The sequence below is a fragment of the Paramormyrops kingsleyae genome, chromosome 17 (assembly GCF_048594095.1).
Source record: "Paramormyrops kingsleyae isolate MSU_618 chromosome 17, PKINGS_0.4, whole genome shotgun sequence".
Lineage (NCBI taxonomy): Eukaryota > Metazoa > Chordata > Actinopteri > Osteoglossiformes > Mormyridae > Paramormyrops > Paramormyrops kingsleyae.
Window position 1 is genome coordinate 5,123,726 of NC_132813.1, and position 24,389 is coordinate 5,148,114.

Genomic DNA, 24,389 nt, shown 5'->3' on the forward strand with positions numbered 1-24,389 from the left:
TATGATCAAAGTTGCATTCTAATTCTATTCTAAAACCCCACATATGCCATTTACAGCTCTGGAAAAATTTAAGAGACCATAGCAACATTTTTATTTTCACTCATTTCAGTGAAATGTGTCTGTGTAAAATCTGTGTAAAATATATTTTTTTTTGCAAACTGCAACCTGGCTCTTCCCTGCTTCTAATTGATGAAGGGCTTCTTCCTTGTTTTCCGTGTCTTTCAGGGCTTCTTTTTGAAGGTCACTTGAGGTCATCCTCAGGTTTATGAGGCACTGCCAGATAAGTTGACGGTCATCTTAGAAAGTTACTTCTGCCCTCCACCTGGCTGGTTTTTGGTTATTGCCAGTGCTGCCAGTGAGCCTGGAAGCAACCTGCCTCGCAGTGTAACGTCCTGCCAGTAGAAACTGCATTAAATCAGAATTTAAGAATGCAGTTTTTTTAAAAAGAGAAAGTAGTATCTTATTTTTTTTTCCAGAGCTGTTTTTGTACAGATCAATAGTTAGAATGACCTGTAGAAACCACTGGGTTAGTCCACTTCAGACCGCTTAAGCGTCTTGGAGTGCCATGCCATTGGGAAAATGTGATCATGCTTGTCGAATTGGTGACAAATTTGCAACCCTAGTTTATTTGTTTGTGTAGGACAAGAGCTACCGTCCAGTAGGTTTTCTATCATACCCGGCTTCTGATGAGCCACAGCTGTTCTCAGGTAAATACCAGGAGCATCAGAAGCCAAGTGGGACAGAAAACCTACTGGATAGTAGCTCTCCAGGACCAGAGTTGGAGACCCCTGGTGTAGGAGCTGCTCTCCTTTGTTAAACCTTGTTTCATTTGATTTTCCTTCGTGTAGCACTTTCAAAGTCCCTCTTCTGTCTTTTCGGCCCGAGTCTTCAAAGACAGCTCTGCTATTCTGTCTGAGAGCATGTGTGGGCCTGTTCGTTTGGCTTACCAGTGGACTAATGGTGAAGGTCATGCTGGAAAGGTGTTCCTCCACTGTGCAGCCAACAGGATCTAACCAAAATGAGCCACCATGGCCTGCTTGTCTATAGTGTGGAAAGAAGACAAGTTGCAGAGTACTCTATATTTTTTCATTGTGCTTTTTATGGAATATTAAAAAAAAGGGTGATTCTCGATCCCAGAAGAAAAACGAAGTCACTGGTGTGTAGAGAAGGAACCTTGTAGAAGCCTTAGCCTCCGATTGATGCACCACTGAGGATGATCGATGATAATGGTGGTCAGGGAACCTGAGAGTGACCTGGTGATCCATGTCTGGTTTTGTATTCTAGGCTACCCTCGTTACTCGGTGATCGGAGACCACGGATCTGGAGAGCACCACCTCCGCATCCAGCGGGTGGAGCTGATGGATGACGCGGTCTTTGAGTGCCAAGCCATACAAGCCGCCATGAGGTCGAGGCCCGCCCGTCTCACTGTGCTTGGTGAGTTGCCCTAAGCACAGCTCATCACCATAAGTTTGATCGAAGTGGACGCGGTCACTCTCAGCACACACAAGCAAGCCACACCATCCTGCACATCGTTGGATACTGACCTTCAACATTCATCCTTATGAATGCTTTTGCTCTCAAAGTAACCATATCAAATGTCAGAATTATAAACACACCCTGGTTTATCAATCTTTAATGACTGACTGTAGACACTGCTAGCGATAAATTCATTGCTAACCTCAGTTTTCTCAAAACCTTTTGATTAGACTTGCTTTATGATCCATCTTTCATGGTATTTTCACCATTCAACTGATCGCAAATTCCTCAGCTGATATTCCTGATTTTTCATCTTCATTCCTCAGCTGATATTCCTGATTTTTCATGTCCATCTCTCCTTCACTTATATTCCTGATCTTTCTGTGCTCCCTCTCCTGCAACGTTACCAACATGCTCGCAGAGCAGGTGTCTTTGGAAGTCAGCCCTCTCTTCTATCATTATCTATTCCACATTGCGGTTCTGTACTTGCCCTGACCCCCTCCTCTGCGCCCCCCATCTCTCCTCTCTGCAGATCAGGTCAGGAGGTTAAGTGACAGAGCTTGGTAAGCCAAGTAGAAAGAAAGGGAGATCCATGCAGGGGATTGTCCTCTCTACAAGCGAGCCGGCTGCTTCATCGATTCCCTCTAATGAAAAGTGAAACTAACGATCGTTAGCTAGGGGAGCCAGTCATGGGAGGAAAAACGGAGGAAGAGAAATTGAGACCCAAAGTTATTCACGTCAGCCCCCACCCTAGTTGTGGGGGGGGGGGGCAGCCAATTATCATAAATTCCTATACTGCTGTTGTTCTGTGTTGATTCATCTACTTCCCTTTATGATTCCTGAATTTCTGAGACTCGTAACATTTCTGACAGCCCCTCCCTGATTTGTTCTTGATTGATTAAGCCCTGATTTAATTACATTGTTTTGGATCTGGTGAAAGATTCTAGAATATTACCATTAATCCATTTCCTTTGTTAAAACAACAAAGGTTGTTCGTTTTTTTTTTTTTTTTTTTCCTTTTTCCATCAGTTCATTGTCCCATCACTCACCTGGAACATTAGTCAAATAGTGACTAGGAGGCAAGGGAAAAGGTTAGTGATTTAAGGTTCATTAAAATTACTAATTATAAATACAGGGGTGCTGTTTGTTTGTTTTGCTTTGGCCACTTAAGGAAGACAGATTGCTGTTCAGGTTTGTACGCTACACCTTTCTTTACCACTGGATTCATTCCAAAAGACCAAAAAAATAGATTTCAGGAGTTCTCTAGCTGTGATGTAATTAATATTCCGGCGATGTGGCGCTAGCCCCCCCCCCCCCCGCTGCTGTCAATACTGATGAGATGCTTATCGATTATTAACAATTCTGGGAGAATCACAGTGCAGTCTTGTTCCTACCTACTTAATGACATCCAGGTAAACTACCTTGGCCTAACCATCCGTGACCCTGAGATGTTTTAACCAGCAGCCTGTTACTGGGAAATGGTGGGAAGGTTTTGAATTTCTTAAACCCTGTTTTAGTGTTTTAGCTCTTTCCCATTGTTACGCCTGCTATTTTCGTAAAAAAGGAAAAAAAAAAAGGATCCATAAGAAGTAAATAGGTTCTTTAAAACTTATTTTCTAATTGAACATTTTATAATATAAAGGTAATTACTCACATTCTTACTGGTAAAATTATTATTTTTCAAGATTCATAATTTTAATTTTTTTTTTTGTCATTTAATCCCGTGGCCACAAACCTCTCTGGGGAGCATGAAGCCACTGTACCCGTGTGCCGCCATCTCAGATACCACAACAAGCACAGGTTTTTATTTTTTCTTATGAATAGTGTTTGTAGGATGTTCATTATTTTGAGTCAGGCACAGTAGTCCAACAAGGACTCCAAAATACCCCAAAAATGATCAGTCATCTTTGAACCTGTTGAGCAGCACTAGTGCTTGTGTCTCCCCCTGGTGGTGGGAGTGTTGAATTGGGATTCTGTGCAGGTAAGAGAAAGATATGAAACAAGGAGCCCTGGGGGCTAATTATTCCCCATCCAGTACAGTAGCAAAGCCTGTAAACTTGAACTTTGAAATGCCAGAGGTGACAGATAGACCTGCAGTGTCCTGAGGTCCAAAGTAAGCCAGAGTCTGGACCGCTGTTTCTCTTCATTACTATTTAACTGGACACAGACAGCCCTAACAGCTCTGCTTCTCCACAGGTGACCCCGTTGTTGAGCTCACTTGTTTCGACACCTGGAGAGTTCTTAAAGAGACAGTGCCCATTTCCATAATTTGCTTGTGTACGGGTTTTAGTTTACCCCCATCCGATTTCATGTTAATTCCCAGCGTGGCCATAGTCTTTACTGATACCAGTGCTGAACGAGATGAAAGGCAACATTAAAAGCATGCAAAGTAATACGACATGTTGTAATACATACATAAGCAATCAATTGTAACTGAGCTTTCCAAATGGCTCATTAGATAATATTTACTTTGCAACAGATTAACTCTAAAAGAAACTGATGGGTCAGATCTCTTTCCTTTTTCACTCAATGTCAAGCTTAATACTAATTAGAGTGACGCAGCAATGAGAAGATTATGTTTCCCTGCAATGAAATTAATGACTGAAAACATCGGGTGTTCCTGCCTGTCGGAGTACCCAGGACACATGCCTTTCTCACTAACAAAACGGTCTCCAGTCATTTGCATTATTTCCCTGTTGCATGGCAGGAAATGCTAATTCAACTCAGCACTCCTTCATCTGGAACCGTGTCTCTCTTTCGAGGATCCGGGCTAACGGAAATCGACCTCACGTTAATCCCAGAACTGGATTTTTCTCAGGAATCGCTGCACATTCCGTTACAGTTCTTAAACAGTCCGGCGCCCTGTAGCTGTCCGTGGATGGACTCCAAAGCACAGAAAGGTGGCAAATTGCGGAGTGCAAGGTTCGGGGGGTCCTAACGCCAAAGTGGGTGTGGCCTTGGTGCTCAAGCACAGCCTCCTTCTGCCTGATCAATTTCCGGCATGTTTTTCTCGTCCTTTTTCGTATCGCGTGCTTTCTGCCCACCTCTTCAGCCCACTTGACGCATGGTGACAGCTGGGGTCACCATTATCTATCTGAAGAGGTTAGGGATGCTGCCCCCCACACAAGTCCCCAGAGATTACATTTGGCAAGCAGGGTGGGGAAAATGGTGCGGATTGTTTGATGATTGGTATGAAAATACGACCCCGTATTGGTTCAAAATGGGACATAGCATTTTAGTTTCCAGTAGGGGACAATCCTGCATAATATGAGACGGGTAGGGACTTCAGCAAGAGCGGCAGGCCACACTTTCTTTTACTTTTAGTTCTGCCCTGAAAATATCGCAGTTGTGACTAAACCAAGATGACCCCTTAAGCTGCTAATGATTGTTCCTTCTTGCAAAAAAGAAAAGTCTAATTCTAAAATTCTAAACGTCTACACACTTTACTGGTTTGTTAGTGAGTTATGTTTGCTACACTTTTGTTATGCTTTACAAAGTTGAGGCTGATCCAGGAAGGGAACCACAGACCGACACTGCTGAAAATAAACATTTCTGCTGCTCTTGAAGCCCTAACACAAAAAGCGAAGGACAGCTTTGAGCTGTCTGAATTGAAGTTGTTGTCTCGAAGCCTCATAAAAGCGTCTCGAGGAACAAGCCATCTATGGTAACTGCTCTCCATCAAGGTCAGTGAAGGCATGAAGAGTGATGTTCCTTCTTAGCTTGACCCTGGAAAAACCATCAGTTATAAAAGTTCCTAATGAAGCAATATAACAAGACATCTATCTTCGTGTAAATAAATAAACAAAAGGAGAAAGACGCGAATGTGTCGGACAAAGCGCAGATGTTCTTTTTCAACTAGCTTTCAAAAGGTCTGTGAAAAATGGAAGCTTTAATTATTACTTGGGGAAAAAGGACAAGCTAATAGAAAAAATTCAGTAATACCCAAGTACCATGAGGGTCTGATCCCCTCTTCACTTGGTTTATTTTCATCCCGCTTTCTTTCTAGAGTGTTGCTTTCTACGTAGCCATTACCTCACTATACAGCACGTAGTACTGCAACATTACGGAAAATTCCGGTCATTCCTTAAAAGAGCAACCAGCAAGTCACCTCGACATAAACCCTTTACAAAAGTCAGTTTTTCTCACTCATGTTAAATCCACACCAGACCACCGCATTACCTTTTAATTTTATCTAAGAAAAAATTTATGTGGTATTAATAATGTAACAAAAATAAATCCTATTTTTTTGCGGGGTGATCCAGTCTTACTAAAAATCGTTTTTTTTTTTAAATAACTTTCACTTATTTGGAGCGAAGTATGGCAGTGTAAACTCAAATCGATGTAAAAAAAAAAAAACATAGCTATCCATTTGATGTGTGATTTTTTTTTTTTCATCTAACATGGCAAAAACATAATTATAGAAGGACTTATTTATAAAGAACAGCTACAAGAGCAAGAACAAAGAATAATGGAAAAGTAGAGATGTGTGAAGGCGGGATGCAGAGGGATGGGGTGGAAGAGAAACAGGGCCATGGATACGGGAAATGCGGTGAGTCTCAAAGACTTGCCCCATTTCATAAGTGGCTTAAACATCGTCAGCTAGACTGAGTAGGGAAGCAGAGATCAAGGGCGTCACGGGTCTTCCAGGCCTGCAGGGGGCGGCTTTCACTGGGCAACTTGCTTGGCCTGTGATGGAACCGGCCCCAGGGTGCTGCTGGGGTGCTTCAGTCTGTCATTGGATAATTGTTGTTTGCCCGTGTGATATCTAGGTTCCTCATTGTTCCATTGTTGCCAGGACATTGTAGATGTTTTTCCTTGTATTGTGTCTGAAGAGTGGATCAGTTGAATATTTGGGGACGAAAGATTGATCTTGGACTTTGCCTGTGCAGGTTAAAAAAACGCCCATTCTTTCTCATCAGTGAGCCTGTGGATCCATTATTACGTAACGGTACTAAAGGTACTGTATACACACGTGACACACGGTTTTTTGAAAGTGGGCGTCTGTCCAGACTCCCACAAGGTGCCAACGGCATGCCATCTTGCCGGAAGTGATGTCGACGGAGAGTGACTGGCATGCCTGCCACCGCCGTCTCCTTTACTCTCAGCTATGTGGTTTCTTCTCCCCCTTCTCGGCGCGCCGCTGCGTCGACGCTTACCCCCCCCCCCCCCCCTCCTTTTAGCCAGGCCGCTAATAGCTTGGGGAGCATGCTGCTGACACCCCCAGAGTCAGCACGGAATCCATCCTGCAGCAAACAAAAAAACAAAGCATCAGAAACTCAAGACGAACAAAAAACAAAACATCAGAAACTCAAGACGAACAAAAAACAAAGCATCAGAAACTCAAGACGAACAAAAAACAAAGCATCAGAAACTCAAGACGAACAAAAAACAAAGCATCAGAAACTCACGACGAACATTGTCATTTATCCACCCGATTAAGCTAATGATACTCTGCCAGTCCCGCTGGCCTAAAGAAGGGCATGAATAGCTGGGCCAGGGGTTGCAGAAGCTTCATTTCATCTCCATGGTGTGATTTTGGCTGTTTTGTTTTCCATGCCATCTCAGCTATAAATTACGCTACATCGATGCCTTTTTTCCTCACTCCCTTATCTGACACTTTGACAGCTATTGCATTTCCATTTTACCTCAGGCTGCTCTAATTAACTCTAGGGGACATTGCTTACCCAAACGGTTGGGATGAGATGAAGCAGCTTGTGAAAAACACCCCCCCCCCCCACCACCACTCCTATTCCATCCAATGGTGACCCAGGGTACATAAGAGATTAGTCACAACACCTGCGATGACTGTTATCAAAAAAGCCAGAGGGATGGATTGGGCTTTATTTCCCAAAAACATCCCCGTAGAAGGGACTCAGTCAGCACAGTCTTGTCACTCTACGGTGTACTTAATCTCCTTCCGAACTTATGCTGAGGGAAGAATTAACTGAGATGATTAAAGTTTGGGATTCAAAGACCTCACCCCATGTTCACCTTATTTGAGTAAAACCCAGATTAGTCCGTTCCTTCTGTGTTTCTCTCCCAGGACAAAATGACCTTGTGCCTTCAAGATACATGAAATGACTGAACTTTAAAAAAAAAAAAAATATTGTCTTTGTGTGTGCTTGTGTCTTACATTTGTTGGAAACAGGGGCGCTAGTTCAAAGAAACAATGTAAGTGTAAACAGGGCAAGCTGAAGAGAGATTCCTGCTTAGATAGCCACTAATTGAAGACAAGCGATCAATCTATGCCTCGGCCCGGCTCGTGAGAAATCTATGCGGTGACAGAAGAGGACCACTAATTTGGAGCCATTAAGGTCACTCGCATTTGCAAACAGGAACGTGATGGTGATGGCTGCTGAGTTTAAAAGCCTGCCCTCAGTTACTGTTCTTCACAACACTGAGGAAGGATGGCAGCACAGAGGAATATTTTATGAGGCTAAGAAGGTCCATAGTAACTACGCTTCCTAATTATCTCTGCACACTTTGGTCTGTATAGATCACATTAGTCCACCATCTGTCCTACAGAGGCTTGTCAAAAGTTTTGTTCAAAACCTCCTGGAGAAAACAATACCCTAGTTAATAGCGGTGTGTGGTTCAGCAGGTTAGGACAATGTGCCTGTGATCAGAAGGTTGTTGGTTCAAATCCTGTGATTAGCCACATCAGCAGGCCCCTGAGCAAGGCCCTTAACCCCTATTTGTTCCAAGGACTTTTTGACATTAAGAAAAAGTTTGTCTCTTTAGATAAAAATGTCTGATAAATTAAATGTAATGACCTGACCAACGCTCACAACCACTTTCTGTTTTTTAGCCAAATGGTGGTGAACTTTGTGAATAGGAAAACTGCACATTGAGGTTCTTTTTGGATTAAAGAGCTCTGTTAGCCCTTGGAGTTGGCGTAGCTTGGATGTTTCACTCAGTGCCCCAGTTTCGAGAGGAGGACTGGGCCGGAGCTGTGAGAGAAATACGGGCAGCTGGAAAACAGGCACACCAAGTCGAATCTGTCAGTCTTCACTTATTGCCTACTTGTGGTTTGTTTTCCCATAATTGACAGATCTAAAGATCACCAGGGGATGGCGATGGACTCTCCTTATCATGCTAATGAGGACAGTCCCTTGCATATTTTGCATAAGAGCAATCTGGAGGCACGTAAGGGACCTCAGTGGATACAGATATCCCAGAAATAGATAAAATGCCTTGTAAGTAAAGAAATATGTCGGATTTTTACATGTTTAAGCACTTTACAAGGGTTGTCATGAGGTTTTTGATGTCAATTGGGACAAAATCTAGCTATCAGCCCCATATTTTACATCATCCCCACAACCCACCTCCCAATTTTACTAAGATTAGGCAAGTCAGTAGCATGTAGCCGGGCACAGGACACATTTAAGGATGTCAAGGTTCTCAACGTGTCAGCAGTGCGGCTTCTCTCAGCTTAACTTCTCCATTATCTTCTGACTCAAGTCGTCTTTATTTATACAGCACATTTAAAAGACAACAGGTGTCGACCAAGGTGACAACATTTAAAAAATGTAAAAGAGAGAGTAAGTAATGAAAAACTGAGATTAAAACAAAACTATAAATGATTTAACACTAAGAGTAAAAGCCAAAGCTATAAGTAATTTAAAACAGAAGGTAACAGAAATGAGTGCCAGATAAAAGGCAGTTAGGAAAAAAAAGAGTCCCACTGACTCCCTATATTCCTACAATATCACATTTTGTTACACTGACCATACAAAGACCAAAGAGAAAATTGCCCGCAGGCATTAAAATGTGGCTCATCCATATTCAGGGTATTAATGCCCGTGCCCAGCTCTGATGAGTCAGACCTTCCATGAAGTTGGGCGTGTGTTTCCATGGTGCCCACTCTCTGCTTGTTTGACAACTCATGTTACGGGAGATGGATTTGATTAATGATGCTACTACAGATGGCGATTTATCTTATATACCATTTTTCACCCAACCAGAGTGGATTGACTGGGAGATTTCCACATACTGTAGCCTGGACTCAGTTTCTTTGTCTGGACAATGTCGACTGCTTCTGAAGTATACTAGTCTACTACTACTAGTCTAGTTCTGGGGTTACTAACTATGTATTTGCTCATCTGACATTTCCTTATCTGACATTGGAAATTCTTGCTCAGGTGATTTTCTATTTGTGGATATTGAAGTAAAACCTGCAGATATGTAGATCAATAGTGCTGTATAATATATATGTGTGTGCGTGTGGTAAAACATTATCACAGTACAGCACTGGGTTTATGATGTTAAAATATGCTCTGCCTTTGGAACTAGCACAGCTCTCTAAAGTTAAAGGAGAATCTTATAGAAGACCTGTCACGGGAGACTGTCCAATGGAGAATCTTATAGAAGACCTGTCACGGGAGACCGTCCAATGGAGAATCTTATAGAAGACCTGTCACGGGAGACCGTCCAATGGAGAATCTTATAGAAGACCTGTCACGGGAGACCGTCCAATGGAAGCTCTTCATACGTTGGCCTTGGATAGTAAGGCACAGTTTCAAAGGATCTGGGGAGTAAACAAAACTGCCACTATCCAAACATGATGTGCAGCTAAGACTGGCTGTAGAGAACTTCCACAGGATCAGTCCCCACTATTAGCAGAGTTCTTCAGTGAGGAAGATGATGTAGAGAATCGGAAAACATCTCAGTCAGCCCATTTATGCAAACAGGATGACAGTCGTACTCTGCTTCATCCTGGGAAACACAAGGCGTCAGGTGTGGTAGGAAATAAATGCAGCTTCTGTGCACTGTGGCGGGTAACATGCCTCAGGAATATGGGAGTCAGTGTACACCTACGTGCGGAGAACGTGGCAAACAACCACGGAGCCAGACCGTGTTTTAGATTCGGACCTTAATCTCAGGGGCTTGAGTCCAGGAAGCTGCCGGCTTGGCCACCGAAAAAAAATCCACATAGATAGCAAACCAAATAAATGATTAAAGTCGCACTTGGGGGGGCAGGAAACCGAGGCGATGGTGAATCACCGGCTGTGAGTCACTGCACATTGTTGGATAACGTGGCGAGGACTCGAGCTGGACTGGAACCAGAGTGGCGGTCCGCGGCTGAGCGACCATTCCCCACATAGCACAGGCTAACGCTCCGTCAGTTTGTCACCAGCACCAAATACAATTCTTTTTAATTGCTTGTTCTGAAAAGACAGGATGTGGGTGGAACTGGGAGGCCTATTTACTAAAATTAGACCAGGTCTTTATCCAATTTACCCCGGAACTAACTGGTAGCTATAAAAATAACGTGGGCATGTGACACACGTCATAATGAGCCCGCAAACGCAGGAGATACCTGGAACTAGCATCCAGATTTGCAAAAGAGAGAAAGTCCACATAGAGTAGAGTGGGAAATCTAATGGATTTTTCAATGGAGTAAAAGTCAAATGTCATTAAAGCACATGAAACTAGATGGAAAAAAATATATATATATTAGTTTGCCTAACACAAAGTTGTATCCAAATAAATACCTCAGGGTACTTCCAGAAAGATATTAGCTACTTATTGGCTAACTGTACTGACTACTATTGTTCCTGAGTGTAACCAGGGAATATAAAATTGTTTCTAAGAGTAATTCACTCAAACTAGCTGCTCTTAGCTGGCCGGCTAAACACTCTGGGGAAGCATTTGATGGCTTTTTATCAAACTACACATCAAGATTCCAAGGTTTTTTTAATCAAGCAGCCAATCATATAAGGGTTTATTTAGAGCCGGGACTCAAATGTCTCTGTGCCTTGATACCATGCGTCCTTAAAATGCAATCCAACTGCATGTTTTCCATGTGCATAATGAATAATGTGAAATCAGGCTAAGGCCTTGACTGCTATTACATCTTTTTGCATGCTATCCTCTGCATCTGTCTTTCTTTCTCCGTCACGTCTCTTTCGCTTCTTTTTCTTCTCATCACGTTGTCTTTCTGACGCCTGCCCCTCTCGTAGATGGACTCTACCCCCATATTTTTAAGCTCATTCGCTATACGATCTACGCTCCCCCCCCCCCCCCCCCCCCGCGCACACGTACCCTCCCCACCGTCGCCGCTCACTTCCTCGCTGGTGGATTTACCAGCTGCTCTCTGCCTTTGATTTTTTCTTGCCCCAGATCTTCCGTGTAATGAGCTGCAAGCCCAATCAATAATTCACCTCGAGTTTGAATAAAACCAGGATGATGGCTGCTTGTTTAAGAGAAGAATGTAATCAGTGCCATTCAGGGAGGTTGCCCTTTGCCGCCGCAACTTGTCGCTACTCCTGGCTTGCGTTGAGGGGTTCCCACATCCCCCATTTTACACCATGCATCACACGCTCAGAGCTGCTGTCGTGTACAAGAGGCATATCCCCCCCCCCCCAGCACTTTCATTGCTGTCTGTTCATGTTATACAGCCAGACAAATCCCCCAAGCCTGCCGCCAGAGCTCTCCTCTCTGCCTCATAACCCTCAGAAATATCCTCTATACTCTGACCAACATAGGCAGGGGTGCCTGACTTCTCCTCACTGGTCTTGCTTTGTCTCTCTCTGACTCGCGCATGTGACAGACTTCCAACTTCTGCTCGGGCTCAGGATGAGGTGTGACACTCCTTTGCAATCTCCCCCCTGCTCTTCCCGCAGTTCCTCCTGAGGACCCGGTGATAAGCGGCGGCCCTGTGGTGAGCTTGCGTGCGGGCGATCCGCTTAACCTGACTTGCCACGCCGACAACGCCAAACCCGCGGCCTCCATCATCTGGATCCGCAACGGGGAGGTCCTTAACGGGGCCATGTACTCCAAGGTAGGAACCCAGGTGTGTGCAGAAACAGTGTCGGCCATGATGCGGGCACTAGCTGACTGATCGTTAGCATAACCGAAGAACAAATTTTCAAAACTGTCTCAGTCCATTTTTCTTTGTTTTTGAGATAAGATTGCCATCCAGTAGTCTGAGTGACTTTGATGCCTTGGTGCCCCGTCCTGTGCTTTTCCATGCTTTTCACCCGTAATTATTTGGGTAGGCTCTCGACCCCCATGACCCTACATAGGACAGGTATGGAAAATGGATGGATGGATGAAGTTTTGGAAATATGCTCTTTAATTAGCAAAAAATAAAACACGGACATGGTGCTCCAGAACTGTAGTTTTATTAGGTTTGTCAAGAAAAATTCTGACAGGAAGTTGTTAAGTTGTTACATGGACAAAAATTTTGCCACCAAGCAATGTATATAAATGTCATAGATTAGATTAGCATCATGCCCACAAATTTAAATCAGCTTCTCTAATTAAGTAAAAGCCAAAGCCACAAAGGTCAGTCATCTGTATGCTCCAGACGAGTCTTCCCCGGCATTCACCATGAATCTTTTTTTTAACCCAGACCCCTGAAGATCGGGGTCCTTCTCCCGCCTTATCTGCAGTTGTTTGCACTCTTCACCTGGCAATGTGCGCTACACAAACAAGCAGGTGGAAGGCGGCCATTACTCTGTCCCATCTCAGGATTAATCTCCCCCATTCTCCTTATCGCCCTTCCCAGCACCGCCTTCCAGCAGCCTTGGCATGTGTGGAACGTAGCCGCTGTACGAAATGAAAAGTGAGAGGTGTCGTTCCTAATACTTCTGTGAGGAAGGGTGGCACGGGAACCACGCAGTGATCTCTGCATGGTGCAGAACCCGCCGTGCCTCGCTACACTCGGTTATTGATGTGCCCGCGTACAGTACTCCTTTGTCAATGTTGGGCTGCTATGCCATGTTTGAAGAGTGTTTCCCTCTGGTGTACAGTGTACCAAATCCTCTCTAAGACTTTAAAACGGGATCTTCGACATAACTGATCGTCGCTTTTAACATGTGACCTCCGTGGAAGCTAAGGACAGGCCAAACCCGTTACCCTCAGAAAGGTTTTAATGTACAATGTCACACTCATTGATTCAAGTATTCAAAGCTTTCTTTAATGATGGCTTTACTGCCCTTTGTACAACTACAAGTACAATGAAGTTCTTGCTCAACTATCTCCCTGCAGACTCAAACAACATTTGATGAAGAACAATAAATAACAGAATAGCGAATAATAACATATGTATGTAAGGCACGTCTGTTGGAGTTCCTCTGCGGCCACCGTTCACATGGCGGATCTATGTGGAGACAATTAAACCCAAGCATTGTGAAGGCTCCTATTATCTACATTCGCCCAATGCACTTGATTAAAAAATAATTATTTTGTCTGAATAATGGAAGTCGAGCACTTGGAAGGATAATTGACTACCCTTAAAGGCCTTCTTCAATTGATAATGAGAACAAATGAGAACAGATGTTGCCGAATGAAAGTGTTTCTCTGATGGGTCATTTGGAACAAAGGGTAGGACTGAACTGCACCACTTTCTTAGGTCACTGCTGTCCTGGGACCGTCTGGTATCCCATTCAGGGGCGATTCTAGGATGTTTTTTGAAGGTGGTGGGGGCATAATAGGGACCATAATTCAGATCAAGCGGCCAAGATTGTTATTAATAAATCACATGTTTTGAATCGGTGAGTGACAGGGGAGGGGGCACTCCAGGAGCCAATGAGCTTTCAGCTGGGTCAGTGGCCCCGCCCCACCCCTATCCGTTTTTAACAACGCTTGATGCACTGTTCTTCCATAATGTGAGGAAATGCCACACATCACCTCTTTTAAAGCAGGACAGGACATGCGGTAAAGATACACCACTTATCTTTTCTCCTTAGATAATATCGCCCGCCCCCCAATCCCACCACCACCAAACCTTAAAAGCTAGTTCTTTATCTGTCTCTCAATTTAATTTTCTCCACAGCCTTCATCTCAGTTGCTATGCAATTAGAGAGATCCATTTTAAATAGTAATTGCTCACTCTGGGGGGAGGAGTCATTCTGGAAAGATTTGCTAATTAACTTTTGAAAATACACATATATGACTTTTTTGACATGTGGGGAGGCAGGTAGAGCATAGAGGGATGCAGCAGAATCTTTTATATGAAATATGCCACCTTTTCTTTTTATTTCATTATGTCTGATTGGTTGCGCAATTTTTTTGAGTTTCTTGTGTCCTCAGGTGGTGATTTTAAATATTTTTTTTTAACTCTTCAAGCTAATTAACCTCTCTGGCTGTCGGGTACAGAAATTAAAAGTGGGAGCAGAGAGAAGCTGAAGGAGGCTTTTTGCTAATTGGAGAGCAAGATGGCAGAAGTTAATCCAAAACGGCGGTATTAGGATTAGTCTAATAAATCGCAAAATGTGTCGTCAGTGTCTCAGTAATAGGATGCCATCATAATTGCGGATTACAGGTGCAGTGAAGCTGCGGTTCATTCGCGCTGCGGTGGGAACACTGGCATTTGAAAGGCAAAGGGCGACGCGATTCCGTGATTGGAGGCTGTGGCTTTTTCCTGTGGTGTTTGTATGAGCTGGATACTTCGTATCAAAGCCCTGTTATTGCCCACCAACTGAATATTAATGCCATTTAGACGCCTTAAATAATAAGTTCAAATATACAATTGAGAGCGGAGGGAGAGAACACCTTTTCAATAGGGTTTGCAGATTCGATAGTGGTGCGGAGGTGAAGGGGGCCACCATCTCTGGAATATTCCATCACTCCTTCCCTCCGTGTTCTTAATCAAATGGAGCCAGCGTTGAGTGAGCCCCGAGAAGTTTAAGTGCCATGCTGTTATTTGGAGTCAATCCAAAGAGGTAATCAAGTATAAAACTGGGGGCTGAACTGTCTTCAGCTTGATAATTCCAAAAATAAACACTTTCTCTGAGATGGGACTGTACAGCGCCCCCTCTGGCCTGCCATGGAAATATTTTGAGGTATTGCGATGCCACTGTTTTTGTTTTTTGTTTTTCCCCCGGATCATTCTTCGAATTTACCCAGTATGTTTAACAGAGCATATGTTTATGTTGTACACTGCGAATCACTGGCTGTCTAACAGACACTGTTATTGTCCGGGTTCACCTGCCTTTTTTTTTTTTTAAACCAGACTCCCCACCTCTTGGTCCGTTCACCCATCTGCTCATGGATCAGAACTGCCACTCACCCTTCACGTGACTCTAGTCCTGTGTTTTTCTTTCAAAAAGCGAAGAAGCAGGAGGACACGCCAACACTCGAAGAAGGGCTATATCAGAAATCATCCGCTCGTAGTTCTGAGGCGGTTTCATTTTTTTCCCCCTTTTTTTTTGTGTTTGTTTGTTTGAGACAAGCCATCGCGATACAGATGAGTTCTGAGCTGTATTGGACCCATGCAAGATTAATGACTTCAGACAGGTCCGAAGCCAATGAGAGAAACAATCCAGGTGGTGTCAGGAAGGATATTACATTGACACATCCCCAGGCTGACAGCTAATAGGTTCTGTGTTAGAGGTGAGCACCGAAGCTGCACGGAAAACGCAGAGTTGGAAATTCCATCCCACGCGATTGTTTACTGCCGAGCGCGAGTCAGGGGGACGGCTCAGGAGGAAATTTATACACTTTAAAAATGATCATATACAGCGAGAAGCCATTAGCAGAATGAACAAATCTATTGGCTCCTACATTTTTAACAATGTAGCGGGTTAATTCTTTTTAGTGCAGTTTTTGGCGCTCTAATACGATGACTCAGAAAAGGTTCCCAAATGTTTTTCCACTGAAGGCAACCTATGGCTTGCAAGTAACGAAAAAGATCTCTTCATAACTGATAGCTGAAGTCATTCCTGGTTTCACCACATGTATATTATCTGGCCGTAGTACAATTTTAGGTCAGGGTGAAACATTTTTCCAACAGTGATATGGTTACTCTGTCAGCTACAGGATTCCATCCAGCGACCTTCCAATCATGGGCCCAGAATAAAAACCTGCAGAAGGACACCTTGCCCTGTTACAAACTCAAGGACCCAGAATGCCAATTAGGACCCTCATGGGTGTCCGACAATATTCCTGTCATCTTACTTTCCAACACTGCTCTCCGTTAATACGTTTCTGGCAACTGGCTTGTTAGCTGGTGGGATAATAATTAATGGATGGTTAGTATTGTATTAAGAGGTCTGATGAGACACATTGAATGCCTAAAGCTGAAAGCCACTGACCCTCTGCTGACTGACATGCCTGTACAGCTCCATGAAGAAGCACCACAATCCTTAAGCACTGGTCAAACAAAAGCGACCTTTTAGATGCTACAGTATATCCATAGAACATCACTAGGTGTCACTCTTTTTGGTGCATCAGGTTGAATATCTATTTACTGTATAATGAGTAGGTAGTAGTATTTTTGGCTACGTCGATTCTGTCTGACGGCAGCACGGATACTCAGTGTGGTAATACTGTCACCCCAGTGTTTTGAATCTGGCTCTGGACCTGTACATCTAGAGGTTTCCACCAGCGTCCTCCCAATTGCAAAAAGTCCAAGTGAAAAAGATGAGTGCAACGCACTGTGCTTTATGCCCGCCAGCTCACTATTACCTGACTGGTTTAGCGGCGGCTGAAAGCCACATGGGAGGTGGGTAGACCTTCATTTCCGTGTCCCCTCTTCACATGAGCCTGCTAGCGCATTTACTAATGTCGCTAACGTTGCTAAGCCAAGTCAAGTCACGGCACTCTTCAGGTGCAATTGAGCTAACAGAGCCAAAGCGGGTATCTGTCACTTGGGCCCCAGCTGGAATAATCACACGCTTCCTGGCATGCTAATATGCATTCATCATTAAAATCATAAAAGTAGGTGGGACAGTAATGGGCTTCCTTACATTTTGGACTGAAGAGCGAAAGAAAAAATGGTGGGGTAATTACTGCTATTACAAGCACGGCGACGATATTCAGAAGCGCGATGAGCGCAATTAGCACTAAGCTCTCATTGCGATCTCAGGCTTTGGCACGAGCTCCGAGGCTGCAGTACCATCGCAACCTGACATTTGGCGGTACCGAAATGCGCCTCAGAGACTGCCAGGGAATGCAAAGCTAAACGCAATTCAGCCCATTTTTATTGGCCAAGTGGTTCAGTCGTTGTTAAATTTACGATGCAAATGAAATTGATAAAGGACCAAAGCACCAATTCCAATATATGCAGTATATATATATATATATATATGTGTGTGTGTGTGTGTGTTGGTGCTTTGGTCCTTTATCAATTTCATTTGTATATGTATATATATATATATCAATTAAATGTATGAATGCACAATTGAATGTATAAACCCATAAATATTTACATGAAAAATCGGTTTGATCATTTCCGGTCACAGTTGCGCCTTGGCCATATAGTGGTGCCTACATCTTGGCTGACTGGGATGAACACGTTTGCTCAATGCATTTATTTCTCCTTTGCAGATTCATTAGCCCCCACAGCCCATTATGTAATGATGCAATGGGACATTCTGAACAACCGCCAGGAGACAGCGGTTCTGAGGCATCAGCAGATCCTTCTATTGACCCCGCAATTGTCCAGAAAGTTCACGCTTATTTACTTGTTGTATTTGTTTGTATCGCCGGGGACGGCCTCGGGTCAGGGTATGCTTGGAGAGAGTTTGTCAGCCGCAGCTGCAGCCCGACCTGCAGCCTGGGCCGGTTTTTCCATATTCGGTGACCCGGGGGGGCAGGTCTGCTGTGGGGGCCGGAATGGTAGGGGTGGGTTTTGCAAATGGAGACATTTGCTACCAGCTGATACACGGGCTGGGGAGGTGCTGATTTTCCTGGGTGGGGGGGGGGGGTGTATGACATGCTTATTTGATGGCAGTCAGCTTCTGAAGTTCCTGGTCCGCAGCTTCAAAGACATTTTCAGATTGGTCATCTTTTGAGTAGACTGGGCGGACTGGGGGTAGGACAGGCTTGCATTTATACGCTGAGCGCTTCACCCGAGGGGCAGGAGTCTTTGAGCGCTTTGGGCTGAACATCGGCTTCCAATGACATCCCGTTGTGTTTGGTGTCCCCCCCCCCCCCTCAGACTCTTCGGGACGGGCGAAGGGAGAGCACCATCAGCACCCTCTACATATCCGCCGCCAACATCGAGAGTGGCCAGCAGATCATCTGCAGGGCCTCCAACAAGGCGGTCCCCAACGGCAAGGAGACCAGTGTCACCATCGACATCCAGCGTGAGTCTGCCATGCCCATCCTCCGAGCACCGCTACCATTATAGTAGAGGCTAACTTGTCTTACCTCACCAGTTCAATGAACAAAGAGCGCAATACCGTAAAGCTCAGAATAGCTTTGACTGCCTGAATGCTGAGTACAATTTTAAGTATCCGTGTCCTGTTATAATATGGTATACGTGGCCATATTTTGTTTCCTCAAATGAAAACCCCTCCAAGCTTGTCACCCTGCCACGAACAGGAGTGCCTGTTAATCGCTTTCTGCTCTACCTCCCTCCCATTTCCCTTCCTCTTTTATTCCCCTTGTGCCGCAATCAATCTTTCATCTGAAATCTCCTTTTTTTTCCCCCCCTTACAATCCTCCACAAAATGAGAGAAAATAGGCCCAACACGTAAAGCACCTTCAGCCCCAATTGTCAGAAAATCTTTTCCGATCAAAAACTATTTGCCACAAAGTGAGGGATTTCGAACAAAAGAGGGTTTGCATCACGCGCAGACCCTTCAGCACTATTAAGTATGACTAATATAGCAGAAAATGCTATTTACAGATCCATTACTGTTGACGGCTCCATTCTTTTCATTATGTATACCAAAGGAAGCTCTTTCTAGCGCAGTGCCGTCTAAAACAGGGTCTATGCCTTATAACTGATTAACAGTAGTTCTTTGCACTCAGAGAGCAAACTTTTATTGCTGGAGCAGGATTTCATCAGCTTGTTTTGATTCGAGTCACCCCTTCCCCCTGCCTGGTTTTCCCTGCAGACAGGTAACTATGTGGACCTCAATGCAGCGACTGAGACCCACACCCCAGTGCCTCGCTTTAATTAAGTCATACGCGAAATTAAACCTAATTGAACTTTGATTCAATAGAGCTTGATATTAATTAGTTAAGTCCCAGTGCTCTCTCGATTCGATTACGCCGTCCCTGCATTGGTAAACAGGGGCCAAGACAGGTAGCTTTGAAGCACAGCCCCCCCGGGCTCTCTCGTCAGCCGTAGAAAGGAACAGTCCCTCAGAGGAAGAAGAGGCATAGCGTGAGCAAGACAAGTGTTTAGATGCCGGTACCCTGGCTAGAGCTGAGGTCTAATGCTTAGGATTTGGCACTCTCACTGGGTTTAGCTCCTGATCAGGGAATCCTACTGTTTCATGCATTTCCCCTGCGATCGATAAAGTTTAGGGGGATGGTGTGTGCGCGCGTTACGATGCTGTTCGTCTGATAGGTTCAAATCATAAAGTCAGAGTGATTTCACCGTTGGGCCCTCGAGCAAGGCCCTTAACTCCAATTACTCTGCCAGACCCGGCATCTACAAAGTAAAGAAATTGGAATTGTAGAGCCACCGGGTTCCGGGGAGTGCAGCATCAGGCTAAGTGATCTTTCCCGCTCGCATCGCAAGAAAAACAGGTCGATGCCTGTCGGCAGAACGGGGAAGCTGGATCTCGGTCTCTGCGTTCTGCGTTTACGAGGGGAACAGGTGTCCCATGAATAAGTGATGCGTGCAAGCGGGTGTGAAACATTTCTCCGCAGGGGCCCCACAGCCCCGTGAGGGCCCCACAGCCCCGTGAGGGCCCCACCCCCCGGCATAGGTGAACACTGTCATGACACACGCTGCACTTAATGTTGCTGAGCAGCAGCTGTCTTCTGTGGTTGTACAGACGGACCGCACCACTAAGGTAGTTGGAGGGGGGGGTTTTAACTCCCCTACTAAGAGTTCTGTTACACCAATGAGCACTTGAGAGCTTAATAAGGCCACGGAAAGCTCACCGTGGGCTTCCTTCTCCATGTAAGTCTCATTCTACCATTCCAAACCTCCCCAACACCTAACCCAATTCCCCCTCTCCTTATTAAGCAAATAGAATTTACCACGCCGTTCCTCCTTTAGAAGTGATCTGCGGGGAAAAAAGAAAAGCAGCACCAATTCCTATTTACAAAAACAAAATAACCCACCCTCACTACACCGGGATGAGGGAAATCTTTACTGTCCTTTTTTCCTGTCCTTTTCTCAGCAGGGGTTTTTAATTTTGATGGAAATGTTTGACCAGCAGAGGCTGAATGAGAGTCTGTATAAAATGCCAAGCGATAAACACGATATTTGGAAAGACAGTTGAACATTTTATCGCCTGACACCTTCTGTGTGGCATTTTCCCTCCTTCTGGCAGGAGGGAGCTAGCATGTTCCAGGGGGTCGTTTCACAGAGGGAAAATGTCTCGTGTTGTTGGAACTAAAGAAACACGGGTGCTCACGTTCACGTGTGTGATTAGTGCTACCGTCATGACGCTCCGAGTCCCAAGATGAGGGGATAGAAACGGAGACTGACATGAGTCGTTGTTGAATGACAGCGTACATCTGTGCTTGGGCACTTCCTGTCTTTGGTTCTAGAAGCTCCGAAGAGACCCCTAGCCGCTTGAACAGAGGCACAAGTGCTTCCCCCGGCTGCCTGGCCTAATTTAGCTATCAGAGCGCTAAGCATTAGCTAGCACTTTAATTTATTTATTCAGCGCCAGCGAGCTCCCACGAGCCCAGCGGCGATCCGCGCGTACGTCTGCATACGAGTGGGTCCATGTGACCTCGCGGGTGAGCGTGCGGCATTGGCAAGATTACATCATTCCTGGCTGGGTTACTTCAGGGACATGCGGTGTGTGCACGGGTACGATAACGTGTGTGAGCTTCAGTTTGGAGGTGGGGGTAGTTATATGAGTTTTTGAAAAACCAGGCTGTCTGTTGGGACTATTACCTCTCTTTTATTCTCAGTGCACTAATTTAACACTCCACTCGATACCGCAATATCTCCGACAACAGAGGTAATTAACGGTACTTAGATCTAGCACCGGTTACTGCCGTTTCCCCAGTTCACAGAGTAAAAAAAAAACTTCTAATAAAAACCTAAATTAAAATAAGCTAAATACATCTTAGGAATTACATCTGTGCTTGAAGTAGGAAATTTGCACACGTTTTAACTGACACGTCTGGAAGGCTCCTTTTTCATTGGTCGTCTTTGATTGATCTGTTTTTGCCAGCCCATTTTCTTGTGGGGGGGAGCTTTACTGACCTTGTTCTGAGACAATTAGCATTTAAATAAGAAATTTACATAGCAACCAAACACGAGACGGCACGTAGAAGGCCACAGCCTGGGGAGCAGAAGTCGCCCGTTTGAGATGTCTCGAGCGCTGAGCGCCATCACGGCTGCTTGAGGAGACCCCAGACGCGGACATTGTGGTGTTCAATCGATGGGCCGTCACTCTCAGTGGACGTGTCATTGTGTGAGCACAGTTAGAAGGGCGGAGAGAGGCTCTCTCACTTCCAGGACTCCACCCTGCTATATTTACAGCCCCCCCCCCCTTCTCCCCCAAGCGCCTCTTGGATTTGGCTTGGGGGTGAGTGTGCATGTGTATGGGAGGGGGCAAAGCTTCAGGCGATGGGGGCATAGCAGCTCCCTGAACACATGCATTGTTAATAGGCTGGGAGCAAAAATAGTGCCATTTGTTGAGAATAATTAATGGGGGGGGGGGGGGGATGCAGATGTGATGGTGGTGGTGGAGGGGGGGGGGACCATGACTTGTGACGTCCCAGGAAAGATGAGGGCTACAGCAAGAGGGCTGAGTAATAGCAGGAGGTGTTTATTAAGCAGGATAAATGCTGCCTGGTTTTGACTGGAAAGTGAAATGCATTATGGGGCTTGGAAATATCACTGTGTGCGAAATGATAGAGACTCACTTCTCTTCCAACTCAAACTGCACAGCAGTGGCATCCATCGGTCCATAGCTATTTTCTCCACGTTAAGTGATGATCTGATGATCTCTGGCTTCCTCAGGAGTCGTACCCTACTGTTACACCCCCATTAAAACGTGGATGATGCCCTCCCCCCAGTTTTTGCCAGTGTTTGCTGTCATGTCACTTTTCAACCCTCCCTCATCGTCCTTTACGCAAAGCGCAATGAAAGTGGAGCAGATTCATGTTTGTTGTGATCTGCTTTTTGAAGATTGCAGGTACATTTAAAAAAAAAGATAAGGTGGAAAAAAATCTGCTTTTATTACAAGCAAAATGACATTTTTTTAAATAGTCACAATCTAGACACATCATTTTCCATGTCGGCTCAATGGGTTACCATCTGACAGATACTATGAGCTGTAGTGTTACAGATTATTTACTGCTCCTTTACTATCAAATAGTTAACCTCCCTCTCTCTCTCTCTCTCTCTCTCCCTCTCTCTCTCTGTCTCTCACATACACACACTCACACCCATCAACCCCCACCCACGAAAGATTGCTGTTTTCTGCAGATTTCTCCTTGCGGAAATCAGCTGTTCAAACTGACTGGGAATTAAGGCTTAAAAAAAGGAAGAGAGCAATTACGTTGGCACATCTTTGGAGCTGTGGAGAAGTTGGCCAATTGTTCTGAACACCATCTGGTCTTCTCTTTGAACTTCCGATCAAACGCTGTCAGCAGAGTACATTTTTTTTTTTTAATATCGTTGTTGTAACCACCCCCGGCCTCACATTCTCACCCTCTCCAGGTGAATTCAAGGAATTAACAGACTTGCATATTGATGGTCTGTCGTGAGAAACCTCTGCAACTCATGCATTTATACATCAAAGTGACGAACTGACTCCTCCATCTGACATCTGTCCATCAATGCCCAGGTCACAGGGTTACTGAGTGTTGATGAAAAAAAACTACTACTTAAACCTACTGTGAAGACTAATCCTGAGAGTGAACCAACTGTTTTATTGCATATTAGACATTCATACCTAGAGAGACTTGCATAACGTTCATTCTACCCATTCATGAATATAGATTTATACATTCGGGTTACAAATCTCCATCCACAATAAACCAGGGTCTGATAAAAGGTTTGAAGCACTTATGTTCCAAGGCTGCAACTCTTCAAATAACAAGTCTACTTCCTTGAATACTCTAGAACATTGCTGTAAAATGCACTGGGGAGACATTACCGGTCTACATGCGTGAAGCCAGTGCCTTTACATCAAAGTATTCTAAAGTTGCAGAGAAAAAAAAACATCCAGATCCAAGGAAGATCTGGCCTTGATTCTCTACATGGGCTGAACTGGGAGAAATGAGTGTGTTAATGCCCATCTTCTCAAACCACAGGAAGGACTTTAATGCGTGTCCTCTGCAGGTGGCTTAGCCCCTAAACATCCGAATGCCCACTCTCCTATCGGTCCTTTTACTTAGATCTTCATTCATGTCATTAACTGCTGATGCTGCCACACATATCTGTCCTTGGCAAAAGAGACCCAGCCTAGATATAACTCTGAGGATGACAAACCCATACAAGGGCGATAAAGGTTCACACCTGAGGTGGTTGGCATGAGTCCGGGGGCTGAAATGTTACCTCTGCATCTCCACTCCTATAACAGGCGTTCTGGAGTTAGATACAGGCAGTGCAGAAGCACCTGGATCCCCCCCCCCCCCCCCCGTTTGTGGATCGCTGGCAGCTGAGTCAGGCCGGCCCAGCTGTGCGCCCGCGGGGTATGGTGTCTGCTCCTGCCTCCTCGCTCTGTCGCATCCATGTTTCAGCAGTAGGCTGTGGCCCGCAGGGCCTCCTACAGACCAGCACCAAGGCCAAAGGAAATGAAATTAGCACGACCTCACAGATAATGCTTCTCCGCGGGATCCGTTCCAAAAAAACAAAACAAAAAATGAGCCCTGACCTGCCCACGTACCCCCGTGCTCCCCCCCCCCGGCAGATCTCCAAGCCCTCAGGATGATCGAGCCGCTCTGGAGTGTCTCCGGTGTTCCTTCGTTAACCGTTATTACTTTTCCAACTGAGCTCAGAGCTCAAAGTATTGAATGTTCTCAACATCGACTGCAATCGCAGAGCCCCGGATACCGTAGCAATAAGGAGTTTAAAGGAACATGTGGGC

The 24,389-nt window shown here is 45.0% G+C and overlaps 1 protein-coding gene across 10 annotated transcripts in view; it reads left to right on the forward strand.

Moving 5' to 3' along the window:
- The window catches only part of LOC111849938 (kin of IRRE-like protein 3), a 147,838-nt gene that overhangs the window by 102,905 nt on the left and 20,544 nt on the right, over positions 1-24,389 (forward strand). For 6 of the 10 annotated variants that reach the window (XM_072701397.1, XM_072701401.1, XM_072701405.1 and 3 more), the window contains 3 exons: positions 1,285-1,434; positions 12,102-12,271; positions 18,365-18,512. In XM_072701397.1, coding sequence (XP_072557498.1) covers positions 1,285-1,434; positions 12,102-12,271; positions 18,365-18,512 — 468 coding nt within the window. The remainder of the gene's footprint in view (positions 1-1,284; positions 1,435-12,101; positions 12,272-18,364; positions 18,513-24,389) is intronic. The other 4 variants (XM_072701399.1, XM_072701402.1, XM_072701404.1 and 1 more) reach the window with 1 other exon arrangement.